This window comes from Quercus robur, chromosome 2 (assembly GCF_932294415.1).
Source record: "Quercus robur chromosome 2, dhQueRobu3.1, whole genome shotgun sequence".
Taxonomy (NCBI): Eukaryota; Viridiplantae; Streptophyta; class Magnoliopsida; order Fagales; family Fagaceae; genus Quercus; species Quercus robur.
In genome coordinates, this window is record NC_065535.1 from 20,948,170 (window position 1) to 20,971,957 (window position 23,788).

The following is a 23,788-nucleotide window of genomic DNA, read 5'->3' on the forward strand; positions in this document are numbered from 1 at the left end:
TGTGATTTGAGAGTTGGGGCTGATAGAGGAAGAGAAGAGATGGTCAGGACTACCATAAGGTAGAGAGAACTGTAGAGCAACAGTGTATTGACAACAAAGAGAACTATAGAGCAACAGTGGATCTGCAACAAATGTGAATGGTTGCCCAATTGAGTATTCAAATAATTGGGGGCTGTTTGGATTTCACGTTTTCCATCACCCATCACTCTGATTTTATCACCCATAACTCAAAACTGATGGGTCCCACGGTAGAAGGGTGTGTTTGGATTTGTTTTCAGTTTTTGTTTCCACCACTTAATTCTCTGATTTTTGAGTGATGAGTTATGGAAACTGAAAACACATTTTGGGTGTTTTCAAGTTATGGAAAACTGAGTTACGTGGCATTTTTGTAATTTTACTCAACCAGATGGGACCCACCTTATGCCTTTGTCTCGTCAATCTGACTTCATGAGCATGTGCTCTCCCCCCTTTCTCTCTTATCTTTTTTTTTTTTTTTTTTTTTTTTTTTCCCCTCTTCAAACACAGCTCTCATCTCCTCTCTTCACCGAACCTCCACAAACCCATAACCCACCGCCACATGAGCATCACATGCCACCTCCACAAATCCATAACTCACCGCCACCACGAGCATCACAGCATCACCGGACCTCCCACGGCAGAAGAGTCCTTCATTGTCTCGAACCATCGTGGTTTCCAGCTTTCAAGCTTAGCCCGCCGTGGGCCTTGCTCTAGCTTTCCTCTCTAAACCGAACCACCATGGTTTAAGCTTCAAGCTCCACCCTCTTTTTGAAACCCTCTTTCTTTTTTATTTTCTTTCTATTTATTTGCTCAATTTTCTCTTTTTTCTTTGAGCTGAAAGTTCCTTCCTTTGTAGTTGTTTGTGGATTCGGGGATTTGGTTGATTTAGGTTTGAGGCTTTGACAAATGGAATTTGGATTCGGATTTGGGGTTTCAAAATACAAGATTTTTGTTTATAATATCATATAAACAAAAAACAAACCAAAAAAACTTCTCCTTCATTATTTTCTCACCAACCAAACAATAGGGAAAAACAAAGGCAAAGTAGAGTTCAAGCTAAAATCTAACAGTTTTCTCAAAACCAAAATGCCAAAAACATAAACCAGATAAAGAAACAAGCTGACAAATCAAGGAAATAGGTCACATTTCTTCACACTTCGTCGGTACCGCTGGGTCACGACGGAGGAGATCGCATCACCGGTACACATCGGAGATATGGATCAAGCGGCCTTGGTGATGGTGGAGATTGGCGTCTGAGCTTCTTCTATTTTAGCTGGGTTCGGGTTTGTGTTTTGGGAGAGTAACAAGGCTGAAGGGCTGATGGGGAAATGAGAAGTGAAGAAAATGGTGGGGAATGAGGGTGAGGCGGGTAGGCTAATAGAAATCATGTATGGGTCAAGGTGTCTCTGACCAAGTGCTCAGGTATGGGTCCCACAAAAAGTAAAAATATTTGAGTGATGAGCAGTTGAAAATAGTGTGCCAAACGTGCAGGGTTTAGGAAATTGGGGTATTTTAAGTGATGAGTGATGAGTGATGAGTGACGAAAATTGAGTGAGGAGTGATGAGTGATGTGCATACTTATATATCATCTTAAGGAGTTACGCTATATGAAAATTGACAAGTGGCAATTCTAGTTACAGTAATGTTGATCATTTAGATGATGTTATTTGGATTAATTGAAGAAAAAAAAAATACAGGGAAGAGTTAAGATTAAGTGGTCCTCTTCACAATATATATACCAATTACTATGACTAAGCGGAGTGCAAAGTTTCCTCATGTGATATGAGTTATTACCCCTTGGTTTGGATAGAAAGACCCTATAAAAATTCACTGTTCTTGAGATTGGCTTTGAGCCTTTCCTATGCAGTTTAGGTGGAGGGCAAAGAAGGCCCCCTTCCCGGGGGCCTTTCTATTTGAATTTAATTCAAGTGAACATTCAGATATTATTACAAAATTTGATATAAAATGAAGGGTAAGTTATGATTTTGGTCCTTAACGTATCCTTTTATTATTAATTATAAAAAAAAAAAAACCTCAGCCAACTAAATACAAGATTTATATATCTCATGAAATTGAGAGAGAGGATTAATTTGGGAATTGAATCCCTATACTTGACTGGAGAGGAGAACTAAATCTCAGTAATAATAATAATAATAATAATAATAATAATAATAATAATAATAATAATAAAGTTGTTGTGTCTTTATTTCTTGTCTGTGTCTACCCGAATCTTTGGTACTCTATTGTTGTGTTCCCTTCTTACCGTCGTTGGCGCCACCCTAGTCGTAAAGTGAATTCCCAGAACCGAATTGTAAGGCCCGTTTGAGCCAAGAGAGGGCGTGTAGGGCATGAGAGGTATAGGGTTGGTTAGGGTATGTGTTACGAAATGCAACGGTTGTGAGAAAAACATGATAATTGAGTGTTGAACCTAGGATAGTATGGATAAGTTGTGGAGATCCAACTCCTCTGTCAGCTCCAGGACTGGTTGTCCTCCTGTTATCGTAAATGTAAGTAACTTGAAACATGATAAAAGTCACAAAAATTACAGCCATAAAAAACATAAAAGATACAGAACCAACTTTGTTAAACCTAATGATTTTTATGCTAAAAAGAAACATATTAAACAAAGATTAGGTAAAGGTAAATGTTTTAACTGCAAAAAACCTGGACATTTTAGTAAAGATTGTAAACAAAAACATGGTAAGTTAAAAAATAAGTTTAACATGTTAAACATTAATGATAAAGAGCAAGAAGAATTATTCAAAATCCTTGAATCAAACAATTCGTCTGATTCCTTGGAAGATGATTTTTCTTCTTCTTCTGATTCTTGTTATCAATCTGCTACTGATTCTTCTGATTCTCCTAATATTAAAATTGGTTGCCAAGATTCCTGTTGCAATGTTATTAAATCTGTTAAAACCCTCACCAAGAGTGAAGAGAATGAAAAATTAATAATTCAACTTATCAATCAAATTCAAAATCCTGAATTACAAAAAGAATATTTAGATAAGTTCAAGAAAAATTTGGTAAAAAAGGAAACTGATAAAAAACTAAAATCAACTATAAGCTTTGAAGAAACTTTGGAAAGATTTAATAAAAAGAAATTCAAAGATTTAACTGTTAATGATTTACAACATGAAATTAATATTGTTAAATAAGAGATAAGTGAATTAAAACATGATTTTAAAAATATTAAAAGTGATAACAATAATCTTAAACAAGAGCTGATAATGTTAAAAGTTGATAAAAACCTTGATAAACAACAATCTGATAAATCTGATAGTGAACATGATGAGCACAAAGATGGAGATGAATCCAGTCAACAGACTCTTCTTTCTGATAAAGGTATTACTGAGGCTTTCAATGATCCTCAACTTACTCTTATTAATAAAATACTTCCTCTAAAATGGTTTACAAAAGTTAAAATTGTTGCTTCTCCTGATTATCATTTCATTGTTATTGCTATGATTGATTCTAGTGCGGATATGAACTGTATCCAAGAAGGATTGATTCCTTCAAATATTTTGAAAAATCTACTAAAAGATTGGTTTCTGCTAATGGTTCTTAGATGGAAATTAAATATGAATTGAATAATGCTCATGTTTGCCATGATAATGTCTGTTTCAAGATTCCTTATGTTCTTGTTAAAAACATGACTGATAAGGTGATTCTTGGTTTACCTTTTATAAATGCTTTGTATCCTTTTCTTGTTGAACATGATGGAATTACTACTGATCCTTTTGGACAAAAAGTAAAGTTTAAATTTGCTTCAAAGTTTGAAATTGACATTGATGCTGCTTCAAACATGATTCATGCTAAAATTAAAAATCTCAACTTCCTTCAGGAAGAAGTTAGATACAAGAAAATTGCTGAACAAATTTCTGATAAATTGTTGCAATCCATAATTGTTAACATGTTGATTGATGATGTTTGCGCTGATGCTCTTAATGCTTTTTGGCATGAGAAAATACCCATTGATGATTTGTTTTATGATGACGACTTTCCTATTAATGTTGTTAGGTTCTAAATGTTTAGAACAATTGGCAAATCGTGAACACAAACTTGTCTAGATATAGATCTTAGAGTCTATAAGTTTTATTAGACAATGCTCAATGTGATTCAAGTCAAGATTCAAGAACATACAAGCTGCAGGAAGAATATTTCATAATCTGTCTGGTTCGATCGATCGAAAGACGGGCTCGATCGATCGAAAGTCGTATCTGCAGAATTTTAATTAAGCTCAAATAGCAGTTCAAGCCCATTAAGGATTAGGGTTTCTAATCTACTTCTCCCAGTATATAAAGGAAACCCTAAGCACGTTTTTATGTGGCTTTTCAGAGAGAAAAGAGGGTGCCTCTTTTGTATTTAGGTTTTTGTTCCTAAAAATCTCTCTTATGTCTTCTACCGGTGCTATTCCTTGAAGAATCTCAAGATCCGGTATTGTAGAAGTTGCTGCCTTCTCTAGTCATCAAAGGTGCTGATGATCTAAACCTTCAAGGGTGGTCTTGGAGTCACAAACAGGAGTGTTTGTGTTGCTAAACCTTTGAGTGGGATCTCAAAGTCACAAACGGAGGTGTTTATGTTTTGCAAAGGCCAAAGAAAGAAGGAGTCCGTGGATTCAGAGCTTGCATGTGGTCGTGTCAGTAAGTTCTCCTAGTTGGTAGCAATAAGAAGTCGAGCGTGGGGGCTTGTAAGTCTTATTGTATGAACTTCGATTCTTTCTAGTGGATTTGCTTTTTACCTTGAGGATAGCTAGGTTAAATCCTCCACATGTTTTTTACCGGTTTGGTTTTCTTGGGTTATCATATTGTTGTGTTATTTATCTTTCCGCTGCTATGTATGATATGATTGTTTGATTGTGATAACCTAGACTTGTAATTTGGACTAAGTAATCACTTGACTAATTACCTAGGTAAATCAATTGTGTTTTAAGGGGTCTAAAAACTGACAAATGTGCCTATTCAAGACCTAATGATAGGTTCTTGCCATTATTGCACAGATGATTTTAGAGGTAATATTCATAGTACCAAAATGTTAAATACTATCAATTATCCTAACATTATCAATGATTCTTTGCAGGAATCGGGCAATGATGCGTGGATAAATACCACTAATAAGTGGAATAATAAATAATAATATTCATATTTATACTACTAGTAAGTGGATTATTATGGAGAAGAAAAACAAGGGAAATGCTCCTGCACAAGACTATTCTCAAAACAAAAGGCTTCCAGTGGGACAACCTCTTGAAATGCATGAAGGCGCATCTTCTGGGGTAAAACCCAGCAGATCAACATCTCTTCAGGGATATGTCCCAGCTAAAATGACATATTCCAGTGGTGATATGATAATTGCTTTACAAGAAGTCTTATCCAGATCCTTACAATTTCATAATGGAGTCTATAGTGAATTACCAGATTTCATAAAATTAATTCTTGATAATCTCTAGGCTGCTTTTACTAGAAACCACCATTCCCTGTTTGAAAAAACCCTCCAAGCTCTTGAAATCCACCTTGTTAATCTTACAGCTCAGAATGAAGCTTATATAAACCACTATGCTAACCTTGTTTCAAAAAAAACCCTTGCTTCGGAAAATGACCTTGTTTCAAACTTTGTTCCAGGAAATATTCTTGTTTCAGAAAATGAGGCTTTTAGAAGCCATATTGTTAACTATCCAAATATTACAAATGATCCCTACATTAGTCAATTCTTTGGCAAAGAGGATATCCATTCGAAGGATAAAATGACTATAATGGGCACTGATTATGCTAGATTGAGTCTTAAGGCCCAATCTATGTTAAGAAGTGCTTTTGCCAACTTGCCATCAGATATACAATCTCGTATTCTGAGAAGCAAGGCTATGTTTAGGTCTTTCGACCTATGATTCAAATGTTTCAAGAAACTTGTTACAACCACCATTCCTGATCCTGATGAATTAGACGAAGGTGGTAATGTCTTTATTCAGCTTGATTGGGAAGAACACTTTGGGAGTACTCTCAGAGTGTATGAAAAGAAACACCCATTTCCCGGCCTCTTGATAAATTATGATGATGGTTCATATGTTGCTGATGATTTAGATGATGATGATGACAAGGACCCTAATTGGCTTTCCCAAATGTTTGAATATGGCTTTATCAGGTTCATAAAATTAACAAGCCATTATCAAGCCAGCCAACTCCCACAAATTATTCAGGATGTTATTAAAGGATTTAACAGTCCTTTTGCTTCCATTAGATGCTGGAGTACGTCGCCAAAATGGGAAAGAGATAACTGGATGAATGTCCAGCCCTCAAAGCATCTCATTCTCATTAATGGTCACACTCACCAAGGGCCATGGTTTGAAGGAAATTCTCAGTTGTCCTTTGATGATCCTTTTGCTCTTGCAGAATGTTGGAGAAATTGTTTTAATAACCAAATTATTAATGTTGCTCAGAATTTATGGAAAAATTATCATTTCATGGGAAGCACAAATAGGATTTCTATCTTTGGTCCTAGACCATATTCTGATGCCATTGCTCATTTGCAGATTGCTGATCATTGTAATCCAAGAAGTCTTCTCATCCCAAGGAAAACTCCAATGTTTGAGCCAATTTTATATTATGGATTCTGTAACCAGTATGCTATTTACCATGAGCATGAATGTGATTCTTCACAAGGTCCTTTTGATCCTTTTGATGGTTATCCATCCGATGCTCCTTCCACTGATTGATGAGTTTATTCTTGAAGTTACTACTGTTTCAAGACTGCTGCTACTTTCCCCTATTTGTCTTACCTGCACAACGGCCAAAATTGTTATAATATTCAAAAATGTTATGATGAAATTCCATGCGTCTGACAAGCCATACACCTGATATGAAGTGGTCCTAATCCCATGCGTCTGACAAGTCCTTAGGAATAAAGATATTCCTTAAAGCTCATATTGAAGTCCTTAAAAAGAAAAAGAAGGAATCTATGTCTTGTCATGCTTTCATACTTTCATGCTTTGGTCTTGCCATGCTTCTTCTGACAAAGCCTAAACCAAGAAAAGGACAAAAAAATTTCAGCTGATTTTTAAGTCAAAGGAAAAAACACTATTCATGGATTACTGTTTACTTTTTACTATTCAGAACACTGTTCACCCGAAATTTTGCCTATTTAAGGGGGGTTGTCCCTTAAGTTTAAGACAGAATTCTACTACCCATAAGCTCTTATATTCAGAATTCTACTTAGAACTTTCTCTTTGGAACTTCTTCCTTTTAGAAGCCTTTCCCTAGAGAGAATTCCTTACTCCTATTACCTTGTTCCTACTACTACTATTTCCTTACAAAACCTTGTAACTAGGACTAGTTCAAGCTTTGTAACTGTTAACCTGTGCTATTGAGATCTTGTATTCACTACTACTGTAAGTGTTTATTCTACTTTCAATAACAAGTATTTTCAGTTTTATGTTCATTATTCTACTTGTTGCTACCGCCACCTTGGACGGATTACTGCCATAATGAACGGTTCTAAATTGCTTTCATTATTTTCATATATACTGCTTGGTTGGTTCTACCGCCTTACTATTGTTCTTACTTTCAAGTTATTTATTTTCAAGTTACTTACATTTCATTTACTATTATACACTGTGCTTCCATCTCTTCCCTTCAGCTGTGCATCCCCTTCCCCCTTTATGGTATCAAAGCCACTCTTTTCTGGCCGGTGATAGTGTTGTTGTGTCTTTATTTCTTGTCCGTGTCTACCCGAATTATTATTATTATTATTATTATTGTAGGGATAAAGGCCTAAGATCATATATTGGGCCTTGGGTTTTGTCTGAGGACATTGATATGTCCGAGGAGGAACAAATAGCTATTAGGAATTCCCAATTAAAGTCTCATAAGTAGGGAACGAATGGAGGGTGATCCGAGGAGGAACTCCTCCTCGAATATGATGAATGCAGCTCAAGTATGTATTTTGGCAATTAGAGTGACCCTCCAAGAAACTCCAATGATAGGAACGTGCCTCACGAACATACTAGAAAGAAGGAAACCCAAAAATATCTAAGGGAAAGCTACTACCACCACATTAAATGCACTGCAGCTACTTTTCTGGCCGCATTTATGTAGAGAAGACCTCTGAACAGTGCTGTCTTGGCTACCACAACTCATAGAAAGCTAGAAAGGATGTCTGATGGGACGGGTACTCAAGTAGGGGCTTAGATGATCAACAAGTGTAGGACCAAGATGACCCAAAGGAAGCTATATAATGTAAGAGACCCTCCATGAGATAGGGATCGGAAAAATAGAGATAGAGCACTGTAGCAATCTAAATTGTCTTTGTATCCATCTGTGATTAACTTATACAAGGGTGACCTCCTCGCACTGAAAGTCTATTGAGATTAGAATCTCTTACTTGTATTTGATTGTCATTCAATTCAGTACTAGCCGTTGTTCAATTCATTAGAGCCTAGTTCTTCGACCCACTCTTTATAAATTTATTGTATTGGGCTCATTGGGCCAATATCCCATACGTTTTGGGCTCGGGCTGTAAATTGTGACCCTACAATTGGCGCCGTTTGTAGGAAGAACTTGTGTGATAGTGAAAACAACGGTCAACTATGGTAGGTTCAAGTCCACACCAGGCAGAATCCATAGCATCCCAACGTGAAAATCCTTTCACTAAGAGGGCTGCGTGCATACTATGCATACAAGCAAAAGCCACTCTCAAGTTGGGAGTCACGTCTCTCAGGAGCAACATAATAAAGTCATGCAAAGGGAGATCGACCATCTAAAGAGGGAGTTACGCCATGCACAAGGAAGATGAACTCCCTCCCCCTCTGATTCCTCTTCCGATGATGAGAAGAATAGCGGTTATCGATGTAGATCAAGGACTCCCCCTAGTGAATCCTTCTCATATGAAGAGGAGCACCACCGTGAATGTAGATGCAAGAGCCCAACTCATAGAGGGTTGGGAAATGATGCTATGAGCAAAGCTTTGAACTAGATTTCCAAGTCGCCCTTCAAGGCCTTCACGCATAGGATTGAAGGGGCAACTCTTCCTCGGCGTTTCTATCAGCTCACGTTCACCATCTACAATGGGTGGATGGACCCAGTGGAGCATGTGAGCCATTTCAGTCAGAGAATGGCTATCCATTCTAAGGACGAAGCCTTGATGTGCATGATGTTCCCATCCAGTCTGGGACCCGTGACGATAAGATGGTTCAACGGCCTAAGGGCAGATTCCATAGGTTCCTTCAAAGAGCTCACTCAGGCATTTGGCTCTCATTTTATTACATGTACCAGGATCCCTCGGCCCTTAGACTCCCTACTGTCATTGTCCATGCGAGAAGGGGAGACCCTGAAAACATACTCGGACAGGTACTCGGAGACATATAATGAGATAGATGGTGACTTTGATGACGTCGCCATCAGTACTTTCAAAAGTGGCCTCCCAACCGAGCATGGTTTAAGGAAGTCTCTAATAGGAAAGCCTGTCACGAACCTGGGCCAACTCATGGACCGAATTGACAAGTATAAAATGGTTGAGGAAGACCAGCAACTAGGTAAAGGAAAGGCTAAAGATATCCTTTAAGAGAGGAGGGATTTTAGGTCGGACTGATTCAATAACAACCGATCTCGAAGATATTTTGTTGGACAATTCCCAGACAGTTAGTGCAGTATTCCGAGAACCGGTGCATCAGGTTCTAGAGAAGATTAAGAACGAGTCGTTCTTCAAATGGCCGAACAAGATGGCTGGAAATCCTATGAGACGTAACCAGAGCCTCTATTGCCAATACCACTAGGACCAGGGGCACACTACAGAAGATTGCAGGAATTTGTAGGACCATCTAGACCAGCTAGCTCGAGAAGGAAAGTTGAAGAAACTACTGCACCATTCCAGAGGCCAAGTGGGGTAGACAGGTTCGAATACCCAGAGAGATGCTTCTTCAAGACCTCCTCTAGAAACGATCAATGTCATCTTTTCTGCCCCTGGTAGGACCGGTTCTTGCCCCTCCAGAGTGATTTCTGTGGCTCGACTATCCACCGAGGACAGCAATTCAGAGCCAAAAAAAGCCAGAATAGACATCCCACTGGTTCTGGGCTTCTCGGCTGAGGATAAGATCAGAACTATTCAACCTCATGACGATGCTTTGGTGGCCACACTCAGGATAGGGGGGTATGATGTGAAGAGAGTGTAGGTAAACCAGGGAAGTGCTGTCGAGATAATGTACCCCGACCTGTACAAAGGGCTGAATTTGAAACTCAAGTACCTAACAGCATATAATTCCCCTCTAGTAAGTTTCGAGGGGAATACTGTTATACTCCAATAGGTCAAATTAGACTGTCCATACAGACCAGTTCGGACGTGGTGGAAGTGGATTCATTGTGGTGGACGCTTATTCACCCTACACAGCTATTGTGACTAGACCTTGGCTTCACGCCTTAAAATCTGTCTCTTCTACCTTGCATCAGAAGGTGAAATATCCATCAGATGGCCAGGTTAAAGAGATTGTGGAAAATTAGTCCATGGCTAAGCAGTGCATGGTGGCTGCCACCTTACATCGGCTCAATGCTAAGTCCTCGGCCTCTACTGAAAGGGGCTTATAGCAATTAAAAATTCTGGTATTGCCTGATAATGGATCGACCGAGGAAGCAAAGCCCGAAGACTTAGAAAGGGTTATTGTTGGCAATGATCCGGAGAAATTCTTTCAGGTCGGCTCCTAGCTACCTCCTCAAGAGAAAGAAGAGCTAATTGAGTTCCTTAGAAAAAATGTGGATGTAATCGCGTGGAGTGCTTATGAAGCTCCGGGGGTGGACCCAAACTTCATTTTCCACCGTTTGAATGTCAATCCATCTGTTACCCCCAAAAAACAACCTCATCGGTGCTCATCTAGAGATCATTCTGATGCCGTCAAAGATGAGGTGACAAAGTTTAAGCAGGCAGAGGCTATCAAGGAAGTTTTCTACCCTGAGTAGCTTGCCAACACTATGGTAGTGAAGAAAAAGAATGGGAAATGACGAGTATGTGTGGACTTCACAGATTTAAACAAGGCTTGCCCAAAAGATCCCTTCCCTATGCCTCAAATAGACCAGCTTGTAGATGCCACTGTTGGCCATCCTCAGATGAGTTTCTTAGATGCCTTTCAAGGATACCATCAAATACCATTAGCCCTAGATGATTAAGAGAAGACAGCCTTTGTCACTTCCACTGGAAACTAGCATTACAAAGTAATGCCCTTTGGCTTGAAAAATGCAAGATCCACCTATCAAAGGATGATGACTAAGATGTTTGAATCGTAGTTGGGCAAGAGTATTGAGGTCTATATAGACAACATGGTGGTGTCTGAGCATGTGGGAGACCTCAGAAACATTTTCGAAATTCTGAGGAAACACAAGCTACGCCTTAATGCTTCCAATTGCTCTTTTGATGTAGGATCAAGCAAGTTTCTGGGCTATATGGTGACTCACCAGGGAATCGAGGTTAATCCCGACCAGATTAAGGCGATAAACAGCTTACAACCATCTCGGAATCCAAAGGAAGTTCAAAAACTAACCAGAATGACGGCGGCTTTAAACCGGTTTATCTCTCAATCAATGGATAGATGCAGACCCTTCTTCCTGTTGATGAATAAATGGAAGGGATTTGAGTGGAACAAGGAATGCGCTTTGGCCTTCCAACAGCTTAAGGAATATCTCTCTCATCCGCCTATCATGTCCAGTCCTGAGATGGATGAAATTTTATTTGCTTATATTGTTGTGGCCCCTCATGCTGTGAGTTTAGTGTTGATACGAGTTGACAGTGGCATACAACGGCCTGTTTACTACGTGAGCAAGTCACTGCATGAGGCCAAGGTTCGTTACCTACCACTGGAGAAAGCCATCCTAGTAGTGATGCATGGTACACGAAAGCTTCCCCATTACTTCCAAGCACATACAATTATTGTCCTAACTTAGCTTCCACTCAAGGCCATACTTCGAAGTGCTGATTACACCAGGAGGATTGCTAAATGGGGCACAGTTCTGGGGGCTTTTGACATTAAGTATATGCCTCATACTTCCGTCAAGGGCCAAGTCCTTGCGGACCTGGTGGCTGAGTTTGCAAAATCCCCATTAGAAGAAGTAGCAGTGACGCAGAATATGGATGGAAAATCGGTTGGCAAAATCTCCTTGCAAGAACCTTTATTCTGGAAGGTATATGTTGATGGTGCGGCAAATCAAAGGGGCTCTAGAGTGGGGCTAGTTCTGATCTCACCTGAAAAGCTCACCATCGAGAAATCATTAAAATTGGGCTTTTCGGCCACAAATAATGAGGCTGAATATGAAGCTTTATTGGAAGGAATGCCCATGGTTCAAAGAATTGGAGGAAAGTCAGTAAAGATGTTCTCGGACTCAAGACTAGTTGTTGGCCAGGTGAAGGACGAACTAGAGGCAAGAGATGAGAGGATACAAGGGTATTTAAGTCAAATTAGGCATTTGCAATTAGGATTTGAATCCTTCAGCCTACTACACGTCCCTAGAAGTGGAAACACACATGCCGATTCCCTAGCCACGTAACTTCCTCGGTGCAGAGTCTACCTCGAGTTATCCTTATAGAAGACTTGTGCAAACCCACAGAGGTAAAGGGAAAGGTGGTTCATGTTCACCAAGTCAGAGTAAGGCCTAGTTGGATGGACCCCATAGTATTATTTCTGAGAGAGGACATCTTACCAGAGAACAAAACAGAAGCTGACAAAATATGGAGAAAGGTGCCTCGTTTCTGGCTATTCGAGGACCAAAAACTATACAAGCGCTCTTTTTTTGGACCGTATCTACTCTGCGTTCATCCTGAGGCATCTGAGTTGCTCCTTGAGGAATTACATGAAGGGATTTGTGGAAGCTACACAGGAGGCAAATCTTTATCTCACAAAGCTGTCACTCAGGGCTATTAGTGGCTGAACATGTAGAAAGAAGCGCAAGAATATGTGAGGAACTGTGATCAATGCCAAAGATTTGCACCAAATATACATCAACCAGGAGGAAGCCTTAACCCCCTATCTAGCCCCTAGCCTTTTGCTTAGTGGGGCTTAGATATCGTTGGTGCATTCCCCAAGGCCACAGGGAACAAGAGGTATTTGTTGGTCGGCACTGACTACTTTACTAAATGGGTTGAAGCTGAGCCCTTGGTGAATATAAGAGACATGGACGCCAAGAAATTTGTATGTAAAAACATTGTTACTCGGTTCGGGGTTCCTCACACCCTCATCTCGGATAATGGCCTTCAATTTGATAGCAAATCATTCAGAAGATATTGCTGTGATTTGGGAATTACGAACAAATATTCTACACCGGCTTATCCCCAAAGGAATGGACAAACCGAGGCTGTGAACAAGGTTATAGTGAATGGACTCAAGAAGAGGTTGGATGATGCGAAGGGAAAATGGGTGGAAGAACTACCACATGTCTTGTGGACATATCAAACCACACCTTGGAGATCAACAGGGGAGACCCCCTTTTCAATGACTTATGGAGCAGAGGCCGTCGTTCCTTTAGAAATTGGTTTCCCAATGCTAAGGACCAGCTCATTCAGTCTGAGCAGTAACAATAAGTTACTAGAAAAGAGCTTAGATTTTATTAAGGAAAGAAGAGAAAGTGCAATGGCTCAGTTGGCATACTACCAATACAAACTCAAGCAAGGTTATGATGCTAACGTAAAGCAGAGGCCATTAGTACCTAGTGACTTGGTATTGAGAAAAGTTCTAGGTGCTGCAAAGAACCCAGCATGGGGAAAGCTAGGGCCCAATTGGGAAGGACCATATTGCATCACCTCGGTGGCTGGTATAGGAGCATATTTTCTAGAAGACTTAGATGAACATGTAATACAGTGCCCTTGGAATGTAAACAACTTGAAAAGGTATTATTATTAATGAAAGTTTCCTTTGTCAATATGTTCATTTGTTGTATAAAGGCATGGCACTTCCCATTATCTGTTTTTTTAATTTTATATATATATATATATATATATAAGTGTTAAACAGATCCTAAATTATGTTACGTCTCTCGGACCACATACTTAGGTAAAATTAACACTCAATGATCACTTTATAGGTGTTTAAACAGAACCTTAGTTATGCCTAGGTCCTTGAACCAGATGCTTTGGGGAAATTAACACACTATGACATCTATTTAAGTGTTTAAACAGAACCTTAGTCATGCTTGGGTTCTCGGACTAGATGCTTTGGGGAAATTATACATGCCACTATCAGACATGCACAATAACAAAAAATAAAGTAAATTTTCTGCAAACACATTCTCCAATCTTCATTTCCCAAAGACCTTGCCCTTGCCCTTGCCCCTGCTGTTGCCCTTATCTTTATCTTTACCTTGCATACTATCCCCTGTTGAGAACATTGCACCAGATGTCTCAGCTCTTAATCCACCTCTTCCATATGAGAACAGATGACTTTTTCCAAGTACCCTTGGTGGTACCAAACCCCCTTGGAGGCTGCAAAATGTATAGCAACTCCATATCAAGATCTAATCTAGTGTTTTGTGTAAGTATAAAGGGTGGTGTTTGTGTATATACTTGAGATAGAGGTTTTCTTGTGTCCTATGTTTCCTTAGGAGTATAAGAGATGGGCTGGCTGCATTAGAACCATTGAGCTGTGGGTGCTTTACTTGGTGGTGGTCTGCTTGAATCTGCTGCAGATAGTGGTGGTCTGCTTGAAGTTGAAGTAGATGTTTCAGTTGGCTGTGTGTAGGGTTTGCTTGTTGGCTGCCTCAGTGGCTGCTTCAGTGGTTGCTTTTGTGGCTGGTTGACTTGCTTGATGGGTGGTTGGCTTTTTTATTGGATGGCTAGCTACGCCACTTATTGCTTGACTGGTTGTCTACTTGGCTGCATTGTTTACTGGTCTAGGTGGGTGCTTTGTTTGCTAGTTGGCTGCCTTGCTTGCTAGTTGGCTGCCTTGTTTACTGGTCCAGGTGGGTGCTTTGCTTGTTGGTTGGTTGCCTTGTTTGTAGATCTAGGTGGCTACCTTGCTTGCTGGTTGGTTGCCTGGTTAGCTGCCTTGTTTGTAAATCTAGATGACTGCCTTGCTTGTTGATTGGTTGCTTGGTTGGCTGCCTTGTTTTCAAATCTAGGTGGCTACCTTGCAAACTTCCTTGGTGGTTGCCTAGGTGGCTAACTTGCTGGCTGGTTAGCTGGTTGGCAAACCAGGGTGGCTGCTTTACAAACTTTCTGGGTGGTTGCCTAGGTGGTTGACTTGCTGGCTGGCTAACTGGTTAAGGTACTGAAGTTGCACCCTAACTTGGTTGGTTAGTGCTTGTTCCTTCACCCTCTTGTCCCTACAAAAAGATTTGCCTTGTATTAGAAATAGATTTGTAATATAATTATCATTATGAACACATTCTTGCTTTACTTACAAATTTTGTTTTTGCCTCTCAAGTCTTTGTCTCCTTGTTTTCTTGCTCAACTACACCTAATGCAACAGGGAATACATTGTCATTCCCATCCCTTGCAGTTGTTGATAATATATGTCCACCAAACTTGCCCTTCAAATGGCAAACATCTAATCCTACAAGTGGCCTGCCCCCCCCCCCTAAGAATCCAACTTTTTGTGCATTGTATCTCACATATATCCTTTTGTACTTGGGTTGTGTGTTAGGTTTAGTAATCTCAGTTTGCAGAATCACCTTACTCCCCACATTAGTTACTCTTATCATCTCAACATAGTCCTCAAGCTTCCCATACTGCAACCTCTCATCACCTAGTATGAACTCTCTAGCTTTCCTCTTAGCTTTGTACACTTAATTTATGCTCAAGTCCATAGACACATCCTACATAACTTGATGCTTCACACCAAAAATTGCCCAATCAGGGTTTTTGTTGAAATCATCCAATTACTTCGTAGCCAAATATATAGAAGTGACCTAACTATGCTTGAATGTCCTCCCACGTGTACAAGTTGGAACCATGGTCTTTATTTGGAAGGTTAACTCCCCTAAAATCTGTGATGCATATACCTCCAACCATATTCATACTTACAGTGGACAGAAACCTTGGTCTTTTCATTAAGCTTGAACTTAATGTCCACAGGCTTTTGCACTGCATATTCCCTCAAGGCAGCCCTAAACACCTTCCCATTTGGAAACTTCATACCCTTGCATAACTGAGGGTTACTCATGCTAGTCTTCTCATTGAACTCTGGACATCTCACCCTTTCATCCTCATCCTCAAACTGTTAATGCTCCTAGTGTCATCATCATCAAGAGCTTTTTCAGCCCAATCATCATCATTAACAGCTTGATCACTAGCAGCACTTCTGGTTTCTTCCCATTATCCGTAACCTGCTCCTTCAAATGTTCTCCCTTATTTACCTTTTCAGTATCTCTTTGATACTCTTTTATATTGGGCACCTCATTGTTCTGAGCACCAAATATGTCATCAGGATAATCTGTTTCTTCATACCCTTCATCTAGCCAATCAGGTTCATCCACATGAAAATTTTCACTACCAACAGTTTGTCCATGGGTAGCATTGTCATCCATATGCACTTTTCCACAACCAACAGGTTGTCCACCCCCAGTATTGTCATCCATAGCTCCACCAACACTACCATCCCTTAAACCCTCAACAGGTTCTTCACTAACATCATTTTGGTTAACCACAAATGATTTAAGAGAGACAATATTGTCACTGCCCCTACTATGTTCACCCACTACTAGAGTCACCTCCTCACAATCAATATCATTATCTTCATCATTCATTTCCCATGGCTGATCTACTGCAATTGGTTGATCTGGTTCAACCATGGGTTCTTCAATAGCAATTGGTTCAGCTTCAAGTTCTACATAAAGTGTGATTTCATTTGTTGGCCATTTAGCATGTAGTTCACACATGTAGGTCACATCATCATTTGAAGTAATTAACCTTAACCCTTACTCTAAGTCACCGCAAGATATTAAATAATAAATCCTATTATTAATGGGTCCCCCAACATCAGCACAAATGTCTTGTATCTCAAAATGACTTAGTAGATCTGGATCAACATTACCCATTACAGATACCTCATCACCTACATACTCTAAACCAGGGTTCCACTCAAAATTCCCACTATGGTGAATGGTAAACTTAAAACGAATTTCAGCAGCCATCTGCAGGAGTTAAAACACATGCACAAACAATAATAATTAAATACATAACCAACACCTGCACATATAGCACCAATCATTGACAAAAGCAAAATAATTTCATACAACATAAAATGCCATTTAACGTGGGGTCAGGGGAGACAAGAAACACAACCAACTAAATAGTTTGTCTCCATGGGACCATAGACAACATAAAGATGCATCTACCCAAAATATTTCTAGGGACCACAATCATCAATGTCAACTATAAAAGCAAGAAATTATTTAACAGAAAACCACTAATTTTATAACAGAAAACCTTTAATTCAAATCATCTTCATCAATCATTACACATTGAAAAAGAACAAACACAAACCTTTAATTTGAATCATCTTCATCAATCATTACACATTGAAAAAGAACAAACACAACAATGGTAAACCCTACAAAGTAATTTCATGATATAGAGGAAAACCCAAGTTTCAGTACACCTCAATGTTATGAATTCCGTTTCGTTCTAGCCGGAACGGGCAGAATTTCTCGTACCGGTATGCAAACCAGAACAAGAATAAACTCTGTTTCACCTCGGATCAAATTCCGGCTAATTTCGGCCAGTTTCGAGTATTCCAGTCCATTTCGGATAATTTCGGCCGAAATGCCATTTTCAGCTGGAATGAATTTGGCTTTTTTTTTTTCCCCCCTCTTCAATCTAACTATATTTTTCACCATTACATGTAACAGTTTTGAGTTTCACTGATTCTATTCTAACCCACAACATCAAATATAACCAAAAAAATCCACAACAATGAACATAAATAGTGAGAGAGAAAGAGAAAGAGTGAGAGGGATAAAAAACTGAAGGTGACCTTTGATAATTCTTTGAGCTTGAGGTGGATTACTCATAAAACTTTGACTTTCACAATGTTCACATATTTGTAGCACAAAGAGAATGGGTGGCAAAGAGAGTGTGGTGCCTTGTAAGATAGAAGTATAAAACACAGAGGTAGAGAATTTGAAAACTAGGGGCTCTATTCGGGTAAAAAAGGTGGGATTAGGTGGGGCTAGGTGAAATATTAAATGGGCACCCAAGCAAATAGTGACACATTTTTTCTTTTCTGGCAAATAGTATCCTTTAGGCAAAAATCTAACATGAGTTGACAGTTAAAAAGAGGAGTACCACTTGTTTAAAAAAAAAAACACACACACCCACACATTGTTAAAAAAAAGGCACCGAATTAATGGTATATAAATAACATTTTTTAAAGGAATAATCACCCTATTATTTGCTTATTTGTGGTTACTTTGGTAATTAATTACTTATTATTTTTTGGAAAATTTGTTGATATATATATATATATATATATTGCAACCCCGAAACAACTCAAAACGGTACGTCAAAATAGGCCAGTATCAAAATATTCCGTTCTAGTGGACAAACTGAAACAACTTCCGAAACAGTATTCATAACATTGGTACACCTCCTCCTTGCTTGCAAATGTTCAGATTTCACTTTGGCAATCTAAGTAAAGAGAGAAAGGGATTATGAGTTTGGAGATTTTAGGGATTCTAAGGTAGAGAGAGGGAAAGAGCTCGTTCTTCTTTTTAGGGTTCTATTTGGGTTCTAATTTTGACTTATATAGTAAATGAAATTTTCTAATGGAAATGGTGGGTAACGGGGGTCTAACGGAGGCCACCACAAGTGGGTTAAGTGATAATTTTTAACCTACGGGTGAGCACTGTTGAAACGGGCTAAACCACAAGTGGGTAAAGTACAATTTTCCCCCACGCCCCCTTTTTTTTTTTTTTTTTTTTTGGAGAAGACCTGTTAAGAACTAAAAATAAATGCCGCTCACGTTGCCTCTACGTACAGGTCACGCTGCAAATCAACTAGGTAAGCATTAGAAAGGGCAGTGAGAAAGGGGTACACGTAAAAAAACATGCCACCAACTTATTTTTTTATTTTTGAAGAAATTAATTTTTAGTTAATATAATCTATATATATATATATAAAACCGAAGCCTCTGAAGCTCCCACAATTTTCCACGTCATCACTATTTTATTTTAGGTTTTTTACTTTAATGTATACGTCATCACTATTTTATTTTTCTTTTTTATTTTAGGTTTTTTACTTTAATGTATTTCCTTCTTCATTTTGGACTCTATAAAATAATAAATTTGAATTATTCCTCCACGGCACAAACCCTAAACCTAATACAGCATCTTTTTATTTGACTTATAATCCTACGGTAAAGCAACCCACAGTGGAGTTGCCAGCACTAGAATTGGACCATATAGCTTCAAGTGAAATAAACTCAATTTGCAAAAGAAGGAGAAGGTGGTTTTCATGCTAGCCATCGTTGCTTGGCAATTTACAACGTTGAAGCTTCTTAGAGAGTAACCTTATAGCAAGGCTGAAGGTAAATAAAATTTTCTACCCTTTTGTTTTTTTTTTGGGAATGAATTATCAAAGGTGTCTGGGCAGAATTTTTTTTTTTTAATCGGTTTTCCCTACTCTCTTGCATACTGGAGTTTATTGCATTGATTAGCAATGTTTATGATTTTTTTTTAAGAGAATGCCTCAATGAAGGATTGGTAGGTATATATATAATACTAATATATAGAGAGAGAGAGATTAAAGATTGGGGAGCTGTAGTTTTATTTTTCTCGGAAAGAAAATCTTTTGAATATTTTTTGTAAGTTTATTTGTTTTTCATGATTTCAAATCCTATGAGAATCACTTTTGCTATGGAATACCAGACATATTTCACCATTAATTTGTTACGAATATATTTGTATTTTAGCGTTCATATACAATGATGCTAGGTGTAATCAAGAAACTATAATAATTTATAATAAAAAAAACTAACACATAAAATAATTGTATACTTTGATTTATAACTTTGTTTTATTTTTTTTTATTGTTGGTATGTAAAGAAAAGGTCAGCTAAGAGGCATGAAATACATCTTTATAGATTTGAATTTATTTTTAAATTATGAAATATGTTATTAGTAGCCCATCTTCTGCTGGAATTTAATGCCTCACCCTTTTTTTTTTTCATATATTTGATCAATTTGCATTTTTACTCGATTAATACTCTTTTTTTCCTTTCAATTGGTACCTCTTCTTCTTTTTTACATTCATATATTTCAACATCTATTCTTTCCAAATTTCTCATGTTTGTGTGTGTGATGAGGGTTTGTTTTGTTTATTGGCTTAAAAGTGTCCAAATGATTTTTTTTAAAAATAGTTTTACTATTTAAGCCAGATGACTAAAGCAATCTTTACTCAATATTTGATACATTTATTTGTCTTCACTCCCTAACAATGTCATTTTATTCATCTAAAGGTTGAGACCATACAACATTATTGGTGTTAGAGCTTCACTTTTGGTCTTAGTATTTTTTTTTTTCCTCTTAAGTTGTAACTTTTATAAGTGAAAATTTATAACTTTTGTTTGACTCTTCCGTGCATTGCACGGGTTAGCGACTAGTTATAATTATAGTACAATTGGCGTGACACCAGCATTGAATCGAGGTGGATAAAAATATTTTATGGTAGGTTTTTTTTTTTTTTTTGAGGGAGATATTTTATGGTAAGTTGGTCATTGTAATTAATTGTTTTATATTTAGTAATTTGTCGTTTTAATTGTTATTATTATTTTAAATCTTACCATATGATATAGAACTCAGCCAACAAACCCCATAAGTTGAAAGATACCTTCACCACCTTCAGCCAGAAAATTGAAAAAAAAAAATATATATATATATATATATATATTTTGTTGAAAGACACCTTCACCACCTTCAGCCAGAAATTTGAAAAAAAAAAAAAAAATGGGGTCTAAAACTCATGAATACATAGTAATGCTACCATTCTTGGCTCAAGGTCATCTCATACCATTCCTAGCACTAGCAAGACAAATCCACCAAAGAACTGGCTTCACCATCACCATAGCCAACACTCCCCTCAACATTAAATACCTTCGCTCAACCATATTATCCCATGATCATGATCATGATCTCCACTCAAACTCTTCATCTGATTCCAATTTCATCCACCTTGCTGAGCTCCCTTTCTGCAGTACCCAACATGGGTTACCCCCAAACACAGAGAACACAGAGAACTTGTCACTCAAAGACATAGCAACTCTTTGTCATGCATCAATGACCCTTGAAGCTCCTTTCCATAGTTTAGTCCGTGATATAACAGACAAAGAGGGTAAGCCTCCTCTTTGTATTATATCAGATGTATTCTTTGGTTGGGCTGTGAATGTTGCAAACAGCATAGGTTGTGCTAGTATTAATTTCACCACTTGTGGTGCCTATGGCACTTCGGCTTATATCTCTTTCTGGCTGAATCTCCCACATCGTTTTTCTGAATCCGATGAGTTTGCTCTTCCGGGGTTTCCTGATAGATGTCAATTCCGTACCTCACAACTGCACCCATTTGCAAGAGCTGCTGATGGTACGGACACATGGTCTACATATATGCAGCCACTTATTTCATATTCATTGCAGTCTCATGGATGGTTGTGTAACACAGTTGAGGAATTTGAACCTTTAGGATTGGAAATTCTGAGAAAATACATCAAACTTCCTGTTTGGACTATTGGTCCTCTTCTTCCCTCAGCTGCCTCTAAGAAATGTTCAGACTCCAATATTTTTAGACAGCGTACCGGTAAGAAGCACGGGATATCACCTGAAAAATGCATTGAATGGCTCAATCTTCATCATCCAGGTACAGTTCTTTATATTTCGTTTGGTTCACAGAACACTATCAGTGCCTCTCAAATGATGGAGTTAGCTCTAGGTTTGGAAGCTAGTGGAAAACCTTTCATTTGGGTGCTAAGGCCACCTCTTGGTTTCGACATAAAAGGTGAATTTAGAGAAGAATGGTTGCCAGAAGGGTTTGAAAAGCGAATGAATGAAAGCAAACAAGGGTTGTTGGTTCAAAACTGGGCACCCCAGTTGGACATTCTGTCACATGAATCAATTGGTGCATTTTTAAGCCACTGTGGCTGGAACTCAGTGTTGGAGAGCTTAAGCCAAGGTGTGCCTATTATAGGGTGGCCTATGGCAGCGGAACAGATTTACAATTCGAAGATGCTGGTGGAGGAGATGGGGGTGTGTGTGGAGTTGACATGGGGAGTGCAGAGAGAGATTGAAAGGAAGGAAGTGAAGAGGGTGATAGACTTGGTCATGAACAAGAACGAGGGCCAAGGCAAGGAGATGAAAAAGAAGGCTGCTGAGAATGGAAAGCGAATAAGGGCAGCAACAAAGGATCAAGAGGAGGGGTCTTCTGTCAAAGCATTGGATGAATTTGTAAGAACAATTTTAGCCCAGACGACATTGGAGTATCATAATCATAAAATATAGTTTAGATTTGATTAGTTTATTTTATATATAGGATCTACAGATCTTTTGTGTTAAACAATTTGTGTACAATAAGTATTACCATAAATGGTTTGCTTCATTTTCTTTCCTGTTATGTGAACCATCCTAAATTCCAGTGTAAGAATAAGAAGGGGGAAAAGAGTTCTAAATAAAATCTGTATTTTTATTTTTGGGTGTTGAAACCGTGTTGATTTTATTCAATGTAAAAAAATAAATCTTCTCAATTTAAAATGAAAATATTCTATTTTATGATTTAAATTTTACTTTTATGTCTAAGAGTATACAAAATAACATGTTATTTGAAATTTTAAAAATTACATGCTGTTAAATATACCTATAAAATTGTAAAAATTTTAAAAATTACATGTTAATGAAAGAAACTCTAGTCATATATAGAAAGCTACAACCTACAACATTGCTTAGATAGGTCGACAATTATTTATTTATTTATTTTTGTAATTCGATAGTTACTATAAGAGGGAAATTTGAACTCTTAATGTCCCCATTAGAAACACCAAGAAATGCCAACCGGTTAAGTTATAAGTTAATTAATAGTATTGTACTCTTTATGATTTTAAGTACTCTAAATTGTCTTAGCGAAGAAAAAAAATTTGAGGACTAAAAACTATATTAAAAAAAAAATGAAACTATGTACAATTTAACATTATTATATGTCCTATAATTAATTACCTAGGTTTTTCCTGAATAAGGTTCCTAATAGAGATAGAAGAGAATTGTAAGGGGGTGTATGAGAATCGTAGGGAAATTGATTTAATTCAAGGTAGTCTCTCTCTATAGAGAAATGAAAGTTCAAATATGTGTATAAATACCCTTGAACGTTTAGAACCCCAAATTACAACTTAACCAATTCAAGCATTATGTCAAACAACTAGTGTGTAGAAAATTAACATAAGCTATAATAAGGAATTGGAAAAACTATCTAAGCCAAATTAAAATCACAACCCACAGCAGATAATAAAAGGCAAAGATAAAAGGGAAGGAAGATGCAAACACAAAGACAACACGCGATGTGTTATCGAAGAGGAAACCGAAGCCCTCGGCGTAAAACCTCTCCTCCCCCCTCCAAGCGGTAAACAATCCACTAGAAAATATAGTTGGGATACATGGACAGCAATAGACCCTCCAAGCCTAATCTACCCAGTGCACCTAAGCGCTTCAAGCTTCTTGCTCCAACGAGGTTGCGTCGAACCTTTTTCTTTTCTAGCTTCCCGGATTCCGCTACTAGACCGTAGCATCAACCAATGAAGATTGGTTCCTTTCTAACTGCTTCCCAGAAATCCAAACAGCCC

The 23,788-nt window shown here is 38.2% G+C and overlaps 1 protein-coding gene across 1 annotated transcript; it reads left to right on the forward strand.

The window, feature by feature from the left end:
* Positions 1-20,684: 20,684 nt before the first annotated feature.
* Positions 20,685-22,644, forward strand: LOC126712852 (UDP-glycosyltransferase 92A1-like). Its single transcript, XM_050412346.1, has one exon. The coding sequence runs from the start codon at positions 20,919-20,921 to the stop codon at positions 22,458-22,460; it is 1,542 nt and encodes a 513-aa protein (XP_050268303.1). The 5' UTR covers positions 20,685-20,918; the 3' UTR covers positions 22,461-22,644.
* The last annotated feature ends 1,144 nt before the right edge of the window (positions 22,645-23,788 follow it).

Bases quoted from the DNA above. Each gene is read 5' to 3' on its own strand.
- LOC126712852 (XM_050412346.1), top strand. From the start codon at position 20,919: ATGGGGTCTAAAACTCATGAATACATAGTAATGCTACCATTCTTGGCT.